The 21,528-nt window shown below is 36.4% G+C and overlaps 1 protein-coding gene across 1 annotated transcript in view; it reads left to right on the top strand.

The window, feature by feature from the left end:
• The window catches only part of COL4A5 (collagen type IV alpha 5 chain), a 295,836-nt gene that overhangs the window by 107,199 nt on the left and 167,109 nt on the right, over positions 1-21,528 (top strand). Inside the window, exon 3 of the mRNA XM_036016745.1 lies at positions 16,612-16,701. Coding sequence (XP_035872638.1) covers positions 16,612-16,701 — 90 coding nt within the window. The remainder of the gene's footprint in view (positions 1-16,611; positions 16,702-21,528) is intronic.

Below are 21,528 nucleotides of genomic sequence, written 5' to 3'. Positions count from 1 at the left end.
TAGGATTTCCTTTCTGCTGCATAGTGTTCCATGGAGATGACTGAAGAAATGGACAGTAAACTTAAAGATAAATTAGAAGAAAGATCCAATATCATGAACACAGAGAAGGAAAATAATAGCGGCCTTAGTGACCTGTGAGACAGTGTCAAATGATTTAATATAAATGTAAATGAGCTCCTTAAGAACAAGAGGGGGAAATCAGGTGAGTAAAAATAATAATAATTAATGGAGCAGTAATAATGGCAAGAATTTTCTGTATTTGATTAAAAAATATAAATTTACAGAAAAATATAAATTTAAGAAGTTCAGTACAACCCCAGCAGGATAAAAACATAGAAAACTACACCCAGGCAAATCATAATGAATCAACTAGGAAAAACAATCTGTGATTAAAACAAAACATGAAAGAAGCTACAAAAAATATACATGTACAGGGTCACAATGATATGACTAAGGATGAACTTCTTATAAGAATTAATGTATAATGAACAACAAAGTAAAATCATTAGGGAGGTGAAAATATCTGCAAAGAGAATTATATGCAGTGAAAATATATACCAAAAATAAGAGCAAATTTAAGACATTTTATGATAATAAAAAGAAAACAGGATTCTTCATCAGCATACTTGCACTAAAAGAAATTTCAGGCTGAAAGACTTTAAAGCATAACAACAGAGCTTCAAAAGCATAACAACATAAGCCAGAACAGACAAAATTAAAGAAATAAACAAATCCACACTCACAGTTGTAGATCCTAATACTTCTATGTCAGTCATTGACAGAATAGGAAAACGTCAGTAAAGGCATAGATGATTTGAATTACAATATTAACAACCTTGACCTAATTGACATATATAGAGTCCTAAATCCAATAATTACAGAATACAATTTTTTCAAAGGCATATGGAATTTTCTTCAAGTTACACTGTATAATGGGCCATAAAATGAGACCCTATAAATATCAAAAGATTGAAAGCATCAGTATATATTCTCTTAACTCATGAATTGAATAAGAAATCAATAGCAATAAATCTGTAGAAAATCCCTAATTATTTGGAAATTAGAAAGCACATTTTTAAAAAAAAGGAGAGAAAAGAAAGCACTATTGTAAATAACTGATAGACTAAAGAAGAAATCACAAGGAAAATTAGAAACTATTGTAAGTTGCATAATAATTATAATGATAATTATAATAATAATAATTAAAAGTAAAGAGACTCTTACAAACCTCTGGGACAACCTGAAACATTCCAATATCCAAATTATAGGGGTACCAGAAGGAGAAGAACAACAGCAAGAAATTGAAAATTTATTTGAACAAATAATGAAGGAAGACTCCCCCAGTCTGGCGAAGGAAATAGACTTCCAGGAAGTCCAGGAATCCCAGAGAATCCCAAAGAAGTTGGACCCAAAGAGGAACACACCAAGGCATATCATCATTAAGTTACCCAAGATTAAAGATAAAGAGAGAATCCTAGAAGCAGCAAGAGAAATGGAGATAGTTACCAACAAAGGAGTTCCCATCAGACTGTCAGTTGATTTCTCAAAAGAAACCCTGCAAGCAAGAAGGGGCTCAAAAGAAGTATTCAAAGTCATGAAAACCAGGGACCTACATCCAAGATTACTCTATCCATCAAAGCTATCATTTAGAATGGAAGATCAGATAAAGTGTTTCCCAGAAAAGGTCAAGTTAAAGGAGTTCATCATCACCAAGCCCTTATTATAAGAAATGTTAAAGGGACTTATCTAAAAAAAGAAGATCAAAACTATGAACAGTAAAATGACAACAAACTCACAAGTATCAACAAATGAAACTAAAAGAAAACAGCAGGAACAAAAACTAAGCAACCAACCAGAACAGGAACAGAATCAGAGAAATGGACATCACATGGAGGGAGAAGGACATTTTAGTGGGGAGAAGGAAGGAGAAGAATAGGGGGAAAAGGTACAGGGAAGAAGAAACATGGTTAGTAAGCACAAGGTAGACAGGGAGAGATTCAAAATGTTATGAGAAACAGAGAACTCAAAGAACTTATATATACAACCCATGGACAAGGACTAAGGCAGGGAATGCTGGAGGGTGGGGGGGGGGGGCAGGGCAGAGAGGTGTAGAAAGGGAATATTGGGAAAAATGTAATAGAATAATCAATAAAAATATTTAAAAACCTAACTAAGTAACTAAATCAAATAAAGTATGAATAACCTTATATTTGCTGAGGAAGTTGAATTCTCAAACACTTCCCACATACATAAAAATTTAGCCTAAAAGTTTTCACTGGTGAATTAAATAAAACAATTATATAAAAGATATCAATTTTTCATAAACTGTTTCTGAAAATAGAGGAATAAGATCAGATGCCCAACTCATTTTATGAAATTCATATGCCCTGTTACCCAAACCAAAGACAAAATTACAGAATTATAAAATTACAACTCAATATCCCTCATTATAACAGAAATGCAGAAATTCTTAACAAAATTTTGGAAAATGAGATCCAATGGAATACAAAGTACCTGATACATTATTACTTAGTGGGGTTAATGGCAGGAATGCATGGCATTAACATTTGAAAATCATGGCTTTACAAAGTGGATAATACATTATGACTTAGTGGGGTTAATGCCAGGCATGCTTGGCTTTAACATTTGAAAATCAAAAATTGTAATTCACCGTATTGAAAGACTAAAAAATTAAAGTTCAACCCTGGTTCATGTGCCTCAGTGGATTGATTACTGGCCTGTAAACCAAAGGGTTGCCGGTTTGATTCCCAGTCAGGGTGCATGTCTGGGTTGGGAGCCAAGTCCCCAGATGGGGGAGTGCGAGAGGCAACCACACATTGATGTTTCTCTCCCTCTCTTTCTCCCTCCCTTTCCCTCTCTCTAAAAAAATAAAATAAAATATTTTAAAAAATTAAAACAATATAAGCCAACCATATAACACATCTCAATAGATGTAGAAAAACATTTAAAAAACATTATTTATCTGTGCCAAAACATCTCAGCAAACTAGGAATCTAAGGGATTTTCTTGACCTGAATGGGCATCTATCAAACCCTTTCAGCTAAATTTATACTCAATGAAGAAAGATGTCATTCCTTTTCTTAAGATCAAAAATATGTACACTCTCACCACTTCTATTCAAAATTGCCAGTACAGTAAGATAAGATGACTGGAAAGGAACAAGTAAAAACTGTCTCTTCTTTTTTTCAGATGTCATGATTTGTCAATGTATAAAATTTGATGGGCAATACTAAAATGCTCCTAAAGCTTATGAGTTTAAAAAGATCACAGAATAAACAAAACCAATGAAATAAGTTCAATAAATCAGAATCAGTTACATTTCTAAATATATTTTATAATAGCATCAAAAATTTGAAATACAAAAGAGTAAGTCAGACCAAAATGTGCAATTCCTATACATTGTAAACTACAAAAATACTGCTGAGAGAAATAAAAGACCTGGATTAATGGAGATATATATCATGCTCATGGATTAGAAGACTCAATATCATTAATGAGCCAGTTCTTTCCAAATACATCCACAGATTCAATGCAATTTCAAGGTTTAGTATAAAACTACAGTAAATTTGATAGAAAAAGGATAGACATATAGATGAATAGAACAGAATAAAGAGTCCATAAATACACCCAGGTGTATGAGTAGTTGATATTTTTGATGAAAGTATAAAGGCAATTCAGTGGAGAAAAGATAGTCTTTTCAACAAATAATACCAGAAGAATTAGATATGAACATGCACAAAAATGGGCTTTGATTCATTGCTTGATCTGTATATAAAAATTAACTCAAAATGGATCATAATCTTAAATTGAAGCCTAAACATACAAATATTTCCAAATAAATCATAGGACAAAATTTTGACCTTGGGTTAGGCAGATATTTATCTTAGATTTGATACCAAAAATGTCATCCATAAAAGAAAAGACTAATATATTGTATTTCATCAAATTTCAGAACTGTTCTTTCCTGAAAACATTGTTAAGAGAATGAAAAGAGAAACTACAGTCTAAAAAAATGTATAAATCTCATATCTGATAAAAGTCTTGTATCCATTTAAAGTTCCTCTATGTCTTTTCATGGCTTAATAGTGTTTTATTTTTAGTAGTGAATAATATTCCATTGTCTGGATGTCCCACAGTTTCTTCATACAGTCACCTACTGAAGGATGTGGTTCCTTTCAAGGTTTGGCAGTTCTGAATACCTGTGTGCAGGTATTTGCATGAACATAAGTTTACAATCCTTTGGATAAGTACCAAAGAGGGCTGTTACAAGATCATATGGTAAGAATATTTAGTTTTGTAAGACACTCCCATCTGTCTTCCAAAGTACCTATACCATTTATCATTCCCACTAGCAATGAATGAGGGTTTCTCCTGTTCTATATCCTTGTCACATTTGGAGTTGTCACTTGTTCTGGATTTTGGCCATTCTAGTGGGTGTGTAGTGGCATATCATTGTTTTTTTAATTTGCATTTCACTGATGCCATGCCTGGAGCGTTCTTTCATATGCTTATTATGTCCTTTGGTTAGGCGTCTGTTAAAGTCTTTCACCCTTTTGTAAGTCATGTTGTTTGTTTCCTCATTTTTGAGTTTTAAGAGTCCTTTGTACATTTGGGGTAACAGTCCTCTATCAAATGAATCTTTTGCAAATATTTTTCTCCCAGTTTGTGGCTTGTATTCTTATTCTCTTGAAATTGTATTTTGCAAAGCAGAACTTTTTAATGTAATAAAATATAGGTTGTCAATTATTTCTTCCATGTATTGTGCATTTGTTTTTCTATCTAAAAAGTCATCACTATATCCAGTGTCATCTAATTTTTTTCCTGTATTATCTACTAGGAGATTTATAGTTTTGTGTTTTACATTTATGTTTCTGATCCATTTTGAGTTAATTTTGTGGAGTTGTAAGGTCTGTGTCTAGATTCATTCTGGCATGGGAAGTCCAGTTGTTCCAGCACCGTTTCTTGAAAAGATAAAGAAATTTTTGTGAATGATGCTTATGTTCACTATTTGGATTGTTACATATGAAGGGGGACCCCCCCCCCCAAAATGAAATTTATTTACAAAAACTGTATATTTATTTTTTTCTTTTTAAATATATTTTATTGATTATGGTATTACAGTTGTCCCAATTTTTCCCCTTTAATCTCTTCCCTTTTGCACCACCCCTCCCACTGTCATTCCCCCAACTTATTTCATGTATATGGGTCATATATATAAGTTCTTTGGCTTCTCTATTTCTCATATTATTCTTAACCTCCCCCTGTCTATTTTGTACCTACCTTTTATAATTCATATTCCCTGTACCTTTCCCCACATTCTCTCCCCACCCTCTCTCCACTGATAACCCTCTATGTGATCTCCATTCCTCTGGTTCTATTCCTGTTCTAGTTGTTTGCTTACTTTGTTTTTGTTTTTGTTTTTCTTTTGTTTTTAGGTTCAGTTGGTGATAGTTGTGAGTTTGTTGTCATTTTACTGTTTGCATTTTTTATCTTTTTCTTAGATAAAGTTCTTTTAACATTTCATATAATAAGGGCTTGGTGATGATGTACTCCTTTAACTTGACCTTATCTGGCAAGTATTTTATCTGCCTTTCCATTCTAAATGAAAGCTTTACTGGATAGAGTAATCTTGGATATAGGTCCATTCATTTCATGACTTTGAATACTTCTTTCCAGCCCCTTCTTGCCTGCAATATTTTTTTTGAGAAATCAGTTGATAGTCGTATGGGAACTCCTTTGTTGGTAACTGTCTCTATTACTCCTGCTGCTTCTAGGATTCTCTCTTTATCTTTAATCTTGGGTAATGTAATTATGATGTGCCTTGGGGTGTGCTTCCTTGGGTCCAACCTCTTTGGCATTCTCTGAACTTCCTGAACTTCCTGGGAATCTATTTCCTTTGCCAGATTAGGGAGGTTCGCCTTCATTATTTTTTCAAATAAATTTTCTATTTCTTGCTCTTCCTCTTCTTCCCCTTTTGGTACCCCTATGATTTAGATGTTGGAATGTTTAATGTTGTCCCAGAGGTTCCTAAGGCTCTCCTCATTTTTTTGAATTCTTGTTTCTTCATTCTGTTCTGGTTGAATATTTATTTCTTCCTTCTGGTCCAAATCCTTGATTTGCATCCCAGTTTCCTTCCTGTCACTGTTGATTCCCTGTACATTTTTCTTTGTTTCACTTTACATAGCCTTCACTTTTTCCTCTCTTTTGGGACAATACTCAACCATTTCTGTGAGCCTCCTGATTTCCATTCTTTGAACTCTGCATCTGATAGGTTAGCTATCTCTTCATCGCTTAGTTCTGTTTTTGGAGCTTTGATCTGTTCTTTCATTTAGATCATAATTTTTTGTTTCAGTGCACCTGTTACATTGTAAGGGGCAGAGCCTTAGGTATTTACCCCAGCAGGGCAACCTACCTAACTGCCTTGTGGAGCTGTATCTGGGGGAGGAGTCCAAGAGGGAACAGTGCAGCTTGCTGGGCTCTTAGCAGGCTTTTCAGGCACTTCCCCTGCTACCCAGAAGCAAATTGGGCCCTTCTGGTGCTGATTCCTGGGAGAGTGGGTTTGTGCACTACTACCCAGTGGGTCTCTCCAATGAATTCTCTTGTGAGACTCAGAGTTTCTCCTACCACCACAACCCCCACAGGTTTTTTATAGTCAGAGGTTTTAAGTCTTTATTTCTCCACTCTGGAACCCTGGGTTGTGTGGTCTGTCTCACTTCCCAGTTTTTCCACCAGGTTTATCCATAAATGTGGGACTGCCCAGTCTGCCAGCTGCTGCCTCACCTGCCCCAGTCCTCTAGCCACCACCTTCCTAGGAGTCCTCTCTTCCCCAGCTTCCCATCTCCACCCCTCCTACTGGTCTAGATGAATGTTTCTTCTGTAACTCCTTGGTTGTCAGATTTCCATAGAGTTCAATTTTCTGGCATTTCTGGTTATTTTTTGTTCTTAAATTTGTTGTTTTCTTTCCTTCAGTTGTGTGAGGAAGCAAAGTGTATCCACCTACGCCTCCATCTTGGCTAGAAGTCTGTGTATTGTCTATGGCCATATCACCCTGAATGTGTCTGATCACATCTGATCTCAGAAGTCTTTGTATTTATTCTTACATGTTTCAACCTCAGTCACCTACTGCCCTGGATGGTGTGGCTCAGCGGATTGAACACTGGCCTGTGAACCAAAGGATCACTGGTTTGATTGCCAGTCAGGGCACATGCCTAGCTTGTGGGCCAGGTCACCAGTAAAGCGCATGTGAGAGGCAATCATACATTGATATTTCTCTCCCTCTCTCCCTTCCCCTCTGTCTAAAAATAAATAAATAAAATCATTTTTTTAATTTTTTAATTTTTTTATTTTAATCAATGTTCAAGTACAATTTTCTCCCCCCTACACCCATTCCAGCCCACCCACCCAACCCTCTCCCCTTCCCCCCCATTACCCCCCACCCCTAGTTTCTGTCCATGTGTCCTCCAAATTTGTTCCTGTAAACCCTACCCATTCCCCCCTGAAATTCCCTCTTCTCTCCCCTCTGGTCACTGTCAGACTATCCCCTATTTCAGTGTCTTTGGTTATATTTTGCTAGTTTTTTTTTGTTTTGTTGTTTAGATTCCTGTTAAAGGTGATATCATGTGGTATTTGTCTTTCACTGCCTGGCTTGTTTCGCTTAGCATAATGCTTTCCAGCTACGTCCATGCTGTTGCAAAGGGTATGAGCTCCTTCTTTCTTTCTGCTGCATAGAATTCCAATGTGTAAATGTACCATAGTTTTTTGATCCATTCATTTACTGATGGGCATCTAGGTTGCTTCCAACACCTAGCTATTGTAAATTGTGCTGCTATGAACATTGGGATGCATAGGTTCTTTTGAATTGGTGTTTTAGTATTCTTAGGATAGAGTCCCAGAAGTGGAATTGCCGGGTCAAAAGGCAGATCCATTTTTGGTTTTCTGAGGAAGTTCCATACTATTTCCCATAGTGGTTGTACCAGTCTGCAGTCCCACCAACAGTGCACTAGGGACCCCCTTTCTCCACAGCCTCTCCAACACTTGTTGTTTGTTGCTTTGTCTATGATGGCCATTCTGACTGGTGTGAAGTGGTATCTCATTGTGGTTTTAATCTGCATCTCTCTGATGGCTAGCGATATTGAGCATCATTTCATGTGTCTTTGGATTTTCTGTATGTCCTCCTTGGAGAAGTGTCTGTTCAAGTCCTTTGCCCATTTTTTAATTGGGTTACTTGTCTTCTTAGAGTGGAGTCGTGTAAGTTCTTTATATATTTTGGAGATTAAACCCTTGTCTGAGGTATCATTGGCAAATATGTTTTCCCATACAGTTGGTTCTCTTTATTTTGATACTGTTTTCTTTAGCTGTGCAAAAGATTTTAATTTTGATGAGGTCCCATTTGTTTATTCTTTCCTTTATGTCCCTTGCTCTAGGAGACAAGTCAGTAAAAAAGTTTCTGCGTGAAATATCTGAGATTTTCCTACCTACATTCTCTTCTAGGACTTCAATGGTGTCACAGTTTATATTTAAGTCTTTTATCCACCTTGAATTTATTTTTGTATAAGGTGTAAGTTGGTGCTCGAGTTTCATTTTTTTGCCCGTGGCTGTCCAGTTTTCCCAACACCATTTGTTGAAGAGGCTATTTTTACTCCATTTTATGTTGCTGCTTCCTTTGTCAAATATTAATTGACCATAGAGGCTTGGGTTTATTTCTGGGCTCTCTGTTCTGTTCCATTGATCCATGTGCCTGTTTTTATGCCAGTACCAGGCTGTTTTGATTACAGTGGCCTTGTAGTATAGTTTAGTGTCAGGTATTGCGATCCCTCTGACTTTACTCTTCTTTCTCAAAATTGCAGCAGCTATTCGGGGTCGTTTATGGTTCCATATAAATTGTTGAAGTGTTTGTTCTATGTCTGTGAAATATGCCATTGGTACTTTAATAGGTATTGCATTGAATGTGTAAATTGCCTTGGGTAGTATGGACATTTTGATGATATTAATTCTTCCAATCCATGAAAACGGTATATGTTTCCATTTGTTTGTGTCTTCCTTGATTTCTCTCCTCAGTGTTATGTAGTTTTCTGAATACAGGTCTTTTACCTCTTTGGTTAGGTTTATTCCTAGGTATTTTATTTTTCTTTTTGCTATTTCAAATGGGATTTTTTTCTTGATTTCTGCATCTGCTGTTTCATTGTTGGTGTACAGAAATGCCTTTGATTTCTGGATATTGACTTTGTATCCCACTGTTTTGCCAAATTCATTTATTAGGTCAAGCAGTTTTTTGGTGGAGTCTATAGGATTTTCTATGTACACTATCATGTCATCTGCAAACAGTGACAGTTTTGTTTCCTCCTTTCCGATTTGGACTCCTTTTATTTCTTTTTCTTGTCTGATTGCTGTGGCTAGAACTTCCAGTACTATATTGAATAGAAGTGGTAAAAGTGGACATCCTTGTCTTGTTCCTGTTCTTAGTGGAAAAGATTTTAATTTTTGCCCATTGAGTATAATGTTGGCTGTAGGTTTCTCATATATGGCCTTTATTATGTTGAGGAATGCTCCCTCTATTCCCACTTTATTGAGTGTTTTTATCATGAATGGGTGCTGTACCTTATCAAATGCTTTTTCTGCATCTATCGATATGATCATGTGGTTTTTGTCTTTGCTTTTGTTTATGTGATGTATTACATTTACTGATTTGCGAATATTGTACCATCCTTGCATCCCTGGAATGAATCCCACTTGGTCATGGTGTATGATCTTCTTAATGTACTGTTGGATGCGGTTTGCCAGTATTTTTTCTGAGGATTTTAGCATAAATGTTCATCAGTGATACTGGCCTGAAGTTTTCTTTCTTTGTTATGTCTTTATCTGGTTTTGGAATTAAGATGATGTTGGCCTCATAAAAAGAGTTTGGGAGTCTTCCATCTTTTCGGATTTTTTGAAATAGACTGTGAAGGATAGGGGTTAGCTCTTCCTTAAATGCTTTGTAGAATTGTCCTGTGAAACCATCTGGTCCAGGGGTTTTGTGTGTTGGGAGTTTTTGGATTACTGCTTCGATTTCTTTTGCTGTTATTGGTTTGTTGAGGCTTTCTGCTTCCATTTTATTGAGTTTTGGAAGGTTATATTTTCTAGAAATTTGTCCATTTCATCTAGGTTTTCAAATTTCTTGGCATACAGCTCTTTGTAGTAATTTGTTACAATCCTTTGTATTTCTGTGGTATCTGTTGTAATCTCTCGTCTTTCATTTCTCATTGTGTTTATTTGGGTTTTCTCTCTTTTTTTCTTGATGAGTCTGCTTAAAGGCTTGTCGATTTTGTTTATCTTTTCAAAGAACCAACTCTTGGATTCATTGATCTTTAGAATTGTGCTTTTAGTCTTTATGTCATTTAATTCTGCTCTGATCTTGGTTATTTCCTTCCTTCTGCTTGCTCTGGGCTGTCTTTGTTGTTGTTCCTTGAGTTCTTGTAGACATAGGGTTAGGTTCTTTGTTTGAAATGTTTCTAACTTTTTTAGGTGGGCCTGTATCGCTATGAACTCCCCTCTCAGGACTGCCTTGGCTGTGTCCCATAAGTTTTGGGTTGTTGTGAGTTCATTTTCATTTGTTTCCAAAAACCGTTTGATTTCTTCCCTAATATCATTCTTGACCCATTCATTGTTTAATAGCATGCTGTTTAATCTCCATGAATTTGAGTGTTTTGGTTTTTTTTCCTTGGGATTGGTTTCTAGTTTCAGTCCTTTGTGATCTGAGAAATTGCTTGGTATGATTTCAATTTTTTTGAAATTGTTGAGGCTTGTTTTGTGTCCTATCATGTGGTCAATCTTTGAAAATGTTCCATGTACATTTGAAAAAAATGTGCATTTAGCTTCTTTGGGATGGAGGGTTCTGTAAATATCAGTAAAGCCCATTTCATCTAGGGTATTGTTAAATGACACAATATCTTTGTTGATATTTTGTTTGGAAGATCTGTCCATTTTTCATAGTGGGGTGTTAAAATCCCCCACAATAATTGTGTTGCTGTCCATATCTTTCTTGAAGTCCTCTAAGATTTTCTTTATGTATTTGGGTGCTGCTATGTTGGGTGCATATATATTTACAATATTTATGTCTTTTTGGTGAATTCTTCCCTTGAGTATTATGAAATGACCTTCTGGGTCTCTCTTTATCGTCCTTCTTTGGAAGTCTATTTTGTCAGATATCAGTATTGCTACCCAGGCTTTTTTTTCCTGTCCGTTTGCTTGGAAAATTTGTTTCCAGCCCTTCAGTTTCAACCTGTGCAGATCTTTTATCCTGAGGTGGGTCTCTTGTAGACAGCATATGTGTGGGTCATGTTTTCGTATCCAATCAGCTATTCTATGTCTTTTGATTGGAGCGTTTAATCCATTTACGTTTAAGGTTATTATTGATAGGTACTTATTCATTGCCTTTTATGTACGTGTGATCCTCTCTCACTCTCTCTTTTCCTTTCTTTCCTTAAAGCAGTCCCTTTAGCATCTCTTGCAGAGCTGGTTTAGTGGAGGTGTATTCTTTTAGACTTCTTTTGTCTGAGAAGCTTCTTATTTGGCCTTTTATCTTAATTGAGAGCCTTGCTGGGTAAAGTAGTCGTGGCTGCAGGCCTCTGGTTCTCATTACTTGGATTATTTCTTGCCATTCTCTTCTGGCTTGGAGTGTTTCCATTGAGAAGTCAGCTGTTAGCCTTATTGGGGCCCCCTTGTATGTTACTTCCTGTTTCTCCCTCGCTGGCTTTAGGATTCTCTCTTTGTCTTGAAATTTTCCATTTTAATTATGATGTGTCTTGAGGTGGGCCTCTTTGGGTTCCTCTTGATTGGGACTCTCTGTGTTTCCTGTATTTGTGTGACTTTTTGTCTCATCAAATTAGGGAAGTTTTCCATCATCACTTGTTCAACTAGGTTTTCTATCCCTTGTTCTTCTTCTTCTCCTTCTGGTATCCCTATTATACGGATATTATTACGTTTCATATTGTCTTGCATTTCTCTTAATCCCTCTTCATTTTTTCTGAGCCTCTTTTCCCTTTCTTGCTCTTTCTGGGTGTTTTCTTCTACTTTGTCCTCTAGCTCGCTGATCCGATCTTCTGCTTCATCGATCCTGCTTTTCATTCCTTCTACTGTGTTCTTCAGTTCAGAAATTGTATTCTTCATTTCGTCTTAGCCCTTGTTGTGAGTTTCTATTTCCTTTTTTATGCTGATGTATTTTTCATTGAGTTCATTGTGGCTCCCTGTAGTTTCTCGTAGCTCATTGTGAGCTCATTGAGCTTCCTTACAGTGACTGCTTTTAATTCAATATCTGATAGTTGAATTGCCTCTATTTCATTTAGCATTCTAAATAAAATCTTTAAAAAATTAAAAAACAAATGACTGATTTAAAAGAAATAAATCTCAGTCATCTTCAAAGTAGTCTCCATTTGATGCAATACACCTATTGAGATGTTTTTTCCACTGCTCAAAACAGACTTTGAACTTGTTGTTTTTATGCCATTTAGTGCTTCTGCTCGTCTTTTTTTATTTGTTTGTTTCACCGGTTCCACATCAGCAAAATGCTTCCCTTTGAGAACTTTTTTTTATTCAGAGCGGGAAAAGGGGCACTTGGGGTGAGATAGGGTGAATATGGATGGTAGGGCTGGGAGTCATGCTGTTGTTTGGTCAAAAACTGCTGAAAACTCTGCATGGTATAGGCAGGTGCATTCATAAATCACCCATCATGAAATGATCAAACACATTGAAAGAGTCATCAAGAATATTAACTAAAGCCGAAAGCCTTTCAAAACACTTCACAGGTATGTAATTTTATCAATACCAACACAATTAAACTTTTTAGCATTCTCCACTTTAATTTTTAAATATTTTATTGATTATGCTATTACAGTTTTCCCAATTTTCCCCCTTTATTCCCCCTCAGCCCTGTATTCCCTAACCCTCCAGTATTACCACCCTTAGTTCATGTCTGTATAAGTTCTTTAACTTCTCCATTTCCTATACCATTCTTAACCTCTCCCTCTCTCTTTTTTGCCTACCAACTATATTTCTTTTTTTCTGTACCTTTCCCCCCTATTCTTCCCCTTCCCCCTCCCCACTAAAACCCACCATGTGATGTCTATTTCTCTGAATCTGTTCCTGTTCTAGTTGTTTGCTCAGTCTTTGTTTTTGTTTTTGGTTCAGTTGTTAGTAGTTTTGAGTTTGTTTTCATTTTACTATTCATAGTTTTTGATCTTCTTCTATTTCTTAGATAAGTCCCTTTAACATTTAATCAGTCCCTTAACATACAATAAGGGCTTGGTAATGATGAACTCCTTTAACTTGACCTTATCTGGGAAGCACTTTATCTGCCCTTCTATTCTAAATGATGGCTTTGCTGGACAGAGTAATCTTAGATGTAGGTCCTTGCCTTTCACTATTTTGAATACTTCTTTCCAGCTCCTTCTTGCTTGTAAGGCTTCTTTTGAGAAATCAGCTGATAGTCTTGTGGGTACTCCTTTGTAGGTAACTCTCCTTTCTTCTTACTGGTTTTAAGATTCTTTCCTTATCTTTAATCTTGGGTAACTTAATGATGATGTGCCTTGGTGTATTCCTGTTTGAATCCAATTTCTTTGGGAGTCTCTGGGCTTCCTGGACTTCCTGGAAGTCTGTTTCCTTGGCCAGATTCAGAAGTTTTCCTTCATTATTTGTTCAAATAAGTTTTCAATTTCTTGCTGTTGTTCTTCTCCTTCTGGCACCCCTATAATTCGGATATTGGAATGTTTAAAGTTGTCCCAGAGTTCCCTAGGCCTCTCCTCATTGGTTTGAATTCTTGTTTCTTCATTCTGTTCTGATTGAATGTTTTATTTCTTCTTTTTGTTCCAGATTGTTGAATCGAGTCCCAATTTCTTTTCTGTCACTGTTGGTTCCCTGTATATTTTCTTTTATTTCACTTTGCATAGCCCTGCTTTGTTCCTTCATTTTGCAACTGAGCTCAATCAGTTCTGTCAGCATCCTGAGTACCACTGTTTTGAACTTTGCATCAGATGAGTTGTCTATATCCTTGTTGCTTTGCTCTTTTTCTGGTGTTTTTTATCTATTCTTTCATTTGGGCCATGTTTTAGTGCACCTCTAATGTTGTAAGGGAGTGGAGCCTTAGGTATTCTTCAGGGCTGGATAACTCTCTTTGCTGTGTTGTGGCATTGTCTTTGGGGGACCTGTCAGAGAAGGAACAATGCAGTTCACTTGCTTGGCTCTAGCCCACTTTCAAAGGAACTATCTCTCATGTGAGACTGGGAGTTTCTCCCAGCATAGCAATCACCCTTTAGTTTCCAGCTAACTTTGACCACCACCTTGCCATAGGTCCTCTTGGCCAGCCTTGTCTCTTACCTGCACAGTCCCCCACCTGGCCACAGGTCCTCTCTGCCCACCCAGTTTCCTGTCTCTGTCCCTCCTACCAATCTGGGCGAGTATTTCTTTAATTCCTTGATTGTCGGAGTTCTATGGAGTTCGATTATCTGGTACTTTTGGTTGTTTATTGTTTTTAAATTGATTATTTATAGTTTTTAGATTGGTTTTTATCTGCTTTCTGGTTGTGTGAGGAAGCAAATGGTTTCTATCTACACATCCATCTTGGCTACAATACCCCCCAGCACTCTCCACTTTTAATTTCTAGTTTATTCCTTTGTTATTTGTAGCCTAGCTAGCAGTTATGCTTTGGAGAAAATATAGCTCTTTTCAAGCACTATTGTCAAGTTTTGGCAGAGATACACTGTATATACCAGGAGAGCTCCCAAAATGTAGCTGTTGTCACATATGGAAATCTACTAAAACTAAGCTTTATTTTCCTTCTAGATTCCTTTCTGACTGGCACTTGTGATCACCTTTCTAACACCAGCCCTACCAGGAATGGGCTATGTAATGATTTGAGGCACTCCAGAACTAAATTTTTTACGTCTAACTTCTGGTCTCTCCTTTTATTTTCTTCAAAATAATTAGGTTGAGGAGATGAATACTAAGTTGTCATAGTTTTGTGACTAATTAAAATAAATAGATAATTTATAGAAAATTTAGCAATATGTCAATAATGTTATTAAAGCTACACAAGTGTTTAGACCTGCCATTAATTTGCTTTCTTGCCTTTGAAGTAGTAAACGGAAACTGACCAGAATAACCTTTTGAAATTATTTATATTTATTATGGTATGATTCAATATAACAAGGAATTTTTTCAGTACAAAATTATCTGAGCTGTTTGGACTAAGATTAGTACTTACCACACTCACACATACACACTGAGGATATGAATAAAGGTCTACTGTACCTTAACCTCTAGGGGAATGTGCCTCCAATGAATGGCCCATTAGTTAATCGTATTGTAGATATGGGTGCTTTCTCTTTCTTAGATGCTGCCTAGGCTGTCACTGTGGATAGGATCTAGTGAGAGGGTTCAAAAACGAGTTCCAGAGTCTCTGGGCAGGGACTCCACCTTTAAGCCTTAGGAAAGTAAAGGAACTGTTTGTGGCTCTGCAGTTGGGAGCATGTATCATGAAGCTATGAGCCCTTGGAGTTCTTAAATTTACTAGTGGTGAATTTGCTTTCTCTTGGGGTTCATGTTCTTGCTATGACTGGCTGTATACAAGCTAACTAACCCTAATGTGTTGATCTAATGATATGTTAATACACATGGAGAATCTGTTACCACACCTATCTGACTGTACTGACAGTGTATATCGAACAACCTTACTTTATAGATGCTGGTAAGATATTGATGAGTGGACCCTCACTAGTAGGTAGGCAGCTCTCCTTTGCTGGTGTTGATCAAGTGCTATAGTCAGAACTGGGACTTGCATCACAATTCAAATTGTAATTCTGTGTAGAGGAATTATTGGTGATTTTCTCTTTATTTTTTTTGTTTTCTACATTAAACATCTTTTTCATATTGATGTTGCAATCAGGAAAACTATACTTTTTTATGTTCGAGAGAAAGTCTTTTTCCAGGTAATTAATTTCTATTCTGGATAATCCTGCCACTCTTCTACTCTAGAACAAATCTGAAAGCTTTGATTTTTTTAAAAGATTATTTATTTATGTATTTATTTATTTATTTATTTTTAGAGAAGGAAAGGAGGGAGATAGAGAGAGAGAGAGAGAGAAACATCAATGTGTGGTTGCTGGGGGTTATGGCCTGCAACCCAGGTGTGTACCCTGGCTGGGAATCGAACCTATGACACTTTGGTTCACAGCTCGCACTCAATCCACTGAGCTACACCAGCCAGGGCTTTTTTTTTTTTTTACCATTCTTCATCCCTGTACCATTTTATTTCATTTAACCTTTGCAGACCTTGTTTCCTGGATTTATTACCATATTTTCTGTTAAACTCTCGATGTCAGAATGTTTAAATCTCACTTCATCACTGAGATTACATTACCATATATGAGATAAATTCAGAGTGATTTGCATTTTTCCACTCACATCTTAAAGATTTCTCCATATTGGTGAATACTATGAATTTTGTTGTATTAAATTAGTTTTCTGTAGATAGTTGTTTGATCCTTTTGAATCTCAGCCATCCCTATACTTGAAAACTCACAAATGATGAGTTTATCTTTCATTTTTGTTCAATTGCAGGGGGAGAGAGGATTTCCAGGTTTGGAAGGCCACCCAGGTTTGCCTGGATTTCCAGGTCCAGAAGGGCCTCCAGGTCCTCGAGGACAAAAGGTATGTGCCAGGTTGACAAGCAGCAATACCATAGGAATTATGCTATCTCAAATGTGGAAATAGATATCAAATCAACCTAAAAAGTTACTGAATTATAGCCAGAAACTAATATTTAAATAAAACAATAGAATGGCTGAGTCTTCTGATTGGTTAAAAAATGAATTACTGCTATAATCAAACACTTTTGGAAGATGCTGTTAATTGTATGTGGTTATTTGGATTCTTAACAAAAAATAAGTTCTGTCAGTATATTACCTGTACTGAAAAGAGCTAAACTGCCAAGTGTCAAAAGTAGCTGATTAAGACAGCCAAAAGGAAATTAACAGTCAAACATTGAGTGACTTACTGTGACAGTATAAGCAAAAAGTTAAACCAGAAAAAGTGCCACCTTCCCCACTGTTCCATTTTTCCCAATGGAAGAGCACCAGTGAAGGTCAGATGGATCAGTGCAGACATGGAAAATTGTTTGGCTGCTGAAAGACCTTGGAGCAAAAATCTCTTCCTATTTTTTATGGACCTTTAGTGGGTTGGGGGAAGGAACAGGGCAAAGAGCTAAGAGTGGAAAACTACTAAGTCAGAGTACAAAAAAAGTGTCCTTTTGGATCCTCCCTCCCTCCTGTGTATTTTCATTCAGGCTCCAGGGGCCTTTCAATGCATAAGTAAGTATGTGACCAGTCAGAGGGCACCAGAAGTCTCATGTGGGATTGGCAGCATTCCCCTCTGAGGCCTACCATGAGGCCTTTGTAATTGTTTGTGTTTGGGCCTGAAAAATCACATGTAGGATTTTAGCCAGGAGTCATACTTCTCAATTCCATCACTTGATATTTCAGGACCTGAGTGAGGAACATAGGCTACCCCATTCTGGGCCTGGATGAGTTGGACATTGAGGGGCTATGCCAAAAACTGGATAATTAGTTTGAGGCCAAAGTAGATTATAGTCATAATTAAAATCATTCCAACTCTTCCTGGGTGACTGAGTATAACCATGAGCCCCAACCATTGCCAATCCAGGGATAAATGGCTCACAGCCTACCCAATCTACTTTAGAAAGCAAAGAGGCTTTTATCTTAAGTCTTATGATGGACATGTCTATTTTGCCAGTTTCAGTGGTCTAGATTCAACACAAAGCACTGGCAATAGCAAGACCCCTCCTTGGCTGGCCAGCAGGAAGTTGAAGGCTATGCTGTGATCCAATATTTCTGTGGCTAAGGATTTGAGGCCACCCTGTTGTGCTTCCAAAGCTGAAGTAGTATCATTAATGACTTCAGTAGAGTCATTGAAATACCTGTAGAGGTAAATAACAGGTTGCAAAATGTGTTTTCTAATTGAATGACCCTGACAGTGAGAAAAGTTGCCTGGAGCATACACATGAGCAACAGATACCATATGACAAATCCTCTGAGTAATGAGAGTCTGCCTGGTTTGGGAGTTCTCCTTTTATTCTATTTAGTGTGATATGTTCAATGGGAGGGACTGGTTTGAATATCTGGAAGTATTTTTTATCAGTATCCATATGTAAATATTATATTGGTAAGAATTTTGAAAGCCTGGCTTTTAAAAAAGAAATAATACCCCAAGGGGGACACTCACAGTGATTCTCACAGATTACTATTGGTCAATCAGCCAGAAGACCTTCCTAGTGGATACAGTTCTTGAGTGGAATTGGAAAATTTGTGTAAAGTGGGGGCAAGTGTAAGAAAGGAGAAGTCCACCTCTATGGAGGTAAAAAAGAAAGCCATATCTCTTTTCTCAGAAACTTCAGTTAATCCCATCTCTGAGGAGGCATCTTATTTCTATAGTGTCAGAGTCCAACTGTGGCAGTGCATCAGGTTCAGTGTAATAAGGCTGAGGTATCTGAGTTAGTAAAAAGTTCCATGTTTATAGGAGTGTCTGTTTATTGCATTTAGTGGTACAGCTGTCAGACATTAATCTACGGATTGAGTGTTAGGTGACAGTTTGTCATATTTAGAGTGATGACAACTAAGTGGGACAGGTATTTCAAAGAATTTAGTGAAGTAGAAGTCATAAGGTTATTTTGTGGGAGATAAAGAAGAGAGAACAGGCCCTGGCTGGTGTGGCTCAGTGGATTGAGTGCTGGCCTGTGAACCAAAGGGTCATGGTTCGATTCCCAGTCAGGGCACATGCCTGGGTTGCGAGCCAGGTCCCCAGGTGGGGGAGCATGAGAGGCAACCACACTTTGTTGTTTCTCTCCTTCTCTTTCTCCATCCCTTCCCCTCTCTAGAAATAAATTAATAAAATCTTTAAAAATTTTTAAAAAGAAGAGAGAACAGATCCATATGCCCTCCCTCTCTGATTCCCAGGCTCATAGACCTGAAGGTACTGTTGTCCTGTCATTTGGGAAGACTTCTCCTCATTGACTGCAGTGTGAGAGGTCTCTCCTATACCATGATCAAGGATAGCATCTTATATGCATGTTAAGAAGGGGAATGGGAAGAGATAATAATGAACTATAAGACTTGGAGAAAACTATGCTTTTTTTAATGTCTCTTTGGCTCATCATCCTTTACCATCTGTATTAGGTAGGCTGGTGAACTAATATATGAAAGGGACTGTTCTGTTCATTTGCCTGGAAAGTAAATTTGTTTCAAAACTCTTTTAATTTTTTTCCATGTAATAGTGGTCCATCATATCACTAGAGTATTAAGGAAATCAAATGGATACTCATTATGTAGTCCTCCCAATAAAGGGGGAAATTAATTTAAATGCATAAATACTTTTTAACACTTATGTATACTAAAGCATAGATTGTAGGGATATGGTTGAGTGTGATTTCTGAGGAGGTGACAGTACATGAAGGTGTTTTGTTAAATTTAAGAGCATGAGGGACCTATACTAAACTTCCTGAATAGAACTTTACACTGATGACAAAATAAGACATGATTGCATAGACTTTAAGCATGTGGGGCACTCAAGAGAATTCCCTGTATCCAATGAAGTTCAAAAACAGTAGAAGGTTTCCTGTGCATCCAGGAGGGGCACAGAAGTAGCAGAGAGACGTGAAAGAGTAAAATGGATGGAATTGAGCACTAACTCAGCAGTAGTCCATACAAACAATTGGCATAGGATATCTCAATGAATTCCAGCTTAAGCTCCCCATAACTTAGGCACAGTCTTGTGAAAATGAGGTGGGAACTCCAATTGAGAGAAAATTTCAGCCATATTAGTGAAGTGAGTACTTTGAAATAGAAATTAAGAGTCCAACTTTGGCAATGCCTCACATCTAGTGTAATAAAAAAACATAGAAAAATACAGTTACATTTTTTGCATCCGAGTTTATCTGGAATTAGGTACTCCATTTCATATACACCATGCTTACTGAGAGGTAATAGTTGTATCAGATTAAAAAAGTTAACTACATCAGAATTCCTTTGGAATAATTTAACATTAATTGGGACTATTCTATAGTACTATGATAATTTTTAAATGTGTGATTGTATACAGTTTAAATTTAAAAGCAGGCTTGAATGTGGGAGGTGAGGGTGGGAAGGGCAGGAGAGAGTAAAGGGGGAAAATAGGGACAGCTGTAATTGAACAATAACATAAAAAGAAATTAAAATAAATAATAAATTTAAAAGCAGTCCAATGTTTTGCTTTGATTCTATCTCAATATCCATAAATTGAGAAGGTGGACTGCTTTCTAAACTTTTGGGATTCAGAACTTGAAGCACTTCATGCTTCTGTCTCCACTATGACTTCATGATTCCCAACATATACGAATTTGTCCTTTTTATGTAATTGGGTATTATACTACATGTATGTATTAACATATACACATATACTAAATCTGTATACTCCCATATATGAAAGTAAAATATATAAAACATATATACATGTGAATGTATATATAAATTTTTCCAAAGGATTTATTTATTATTAAAGTAAATTTAAATTAACTTTTGGTATATCTATATCCACTTCATTCAAAATAAATGAACATAAGAAGATCTAAAATGAAAAATATGCCCTTTCTACCTGTATCAGTTAGCCACTGAATTCCCCATAAACCTAATAGGTACCCATCTATGTTATTTTCTTGCAAATATGCCTGATAATCTTTATGGATATACATGCACATATGAATATATACATACATATGCATGCATATATATATGCAGACACTTTTAATCCCTTTTATTTATCAAATGGTAGTATAATTAATACATTGTTTTAACTTTGCTTTTCACTTAATACATAGTAGATATCCCACATCAGTATGCACAGAACCTCTTCTTTATTTTTTATACCTGCATTTTATATCATTATGTGTATATAACATAATTTATTATGACAGCCCCCTATTGATCATTTAGGTAGTTTTCAATTTTTTGTTAACTATAAACAGCATTGCTAAGATATAATTTTCAAAAATTTTTAAATTATAGTTTTATTTAAATATTATTTTGTATATAGTTTCAGGTGTACAGCATAGTGGTTAGATAATAATATACTTTACAAAGTGTTCTTCACAATATTTTTGGTACCCCTGGCATCATACATAGTTATTACAATATTATTAACTATATTCCCTATGCTGTACTTCACAGCCCTGTGACTATTTTGTAACTGCCAATTTGTACTTCTCAAACCCTTCACTTCTTTTACACAATGATATACAACTTTAATAGATTTATTTTCCCCAGTCAGATATTATCTCTGTAAGATTACTAGAAGTGGTATTGCTGGATCCAGTGGTTCATATATTTATTATATATCTTTATGGATATTGCCAAATTGTCCCCCCATTATTGTATATGATTTATTTTTTCCTGTTTTATTTTTATTTTTCTATTGCAGCTTACCTTCAAT

This window comes from Phyllostomus discolor, chromosome X (assembly GCF_004126475.2).
Source record: "Phyllostomus discolor isolate MPI-MPIP mPhyDis1 chromosome X, mPhyDis1.pri.v3, whole genome shotgun sequence".
NCBI classification, from domain to species: domain Eukaryota; kingdom Metazoa; phylum Chordata; class Mammalia; order Chiroptera; family Phyllostomidae; genus Phyllostomus; species Phyllostomus discolor.
Note: the sequence above shows the minus strand (reverse complement) of the source record. Positions and strands in the feature narration are given on the sequence as shown.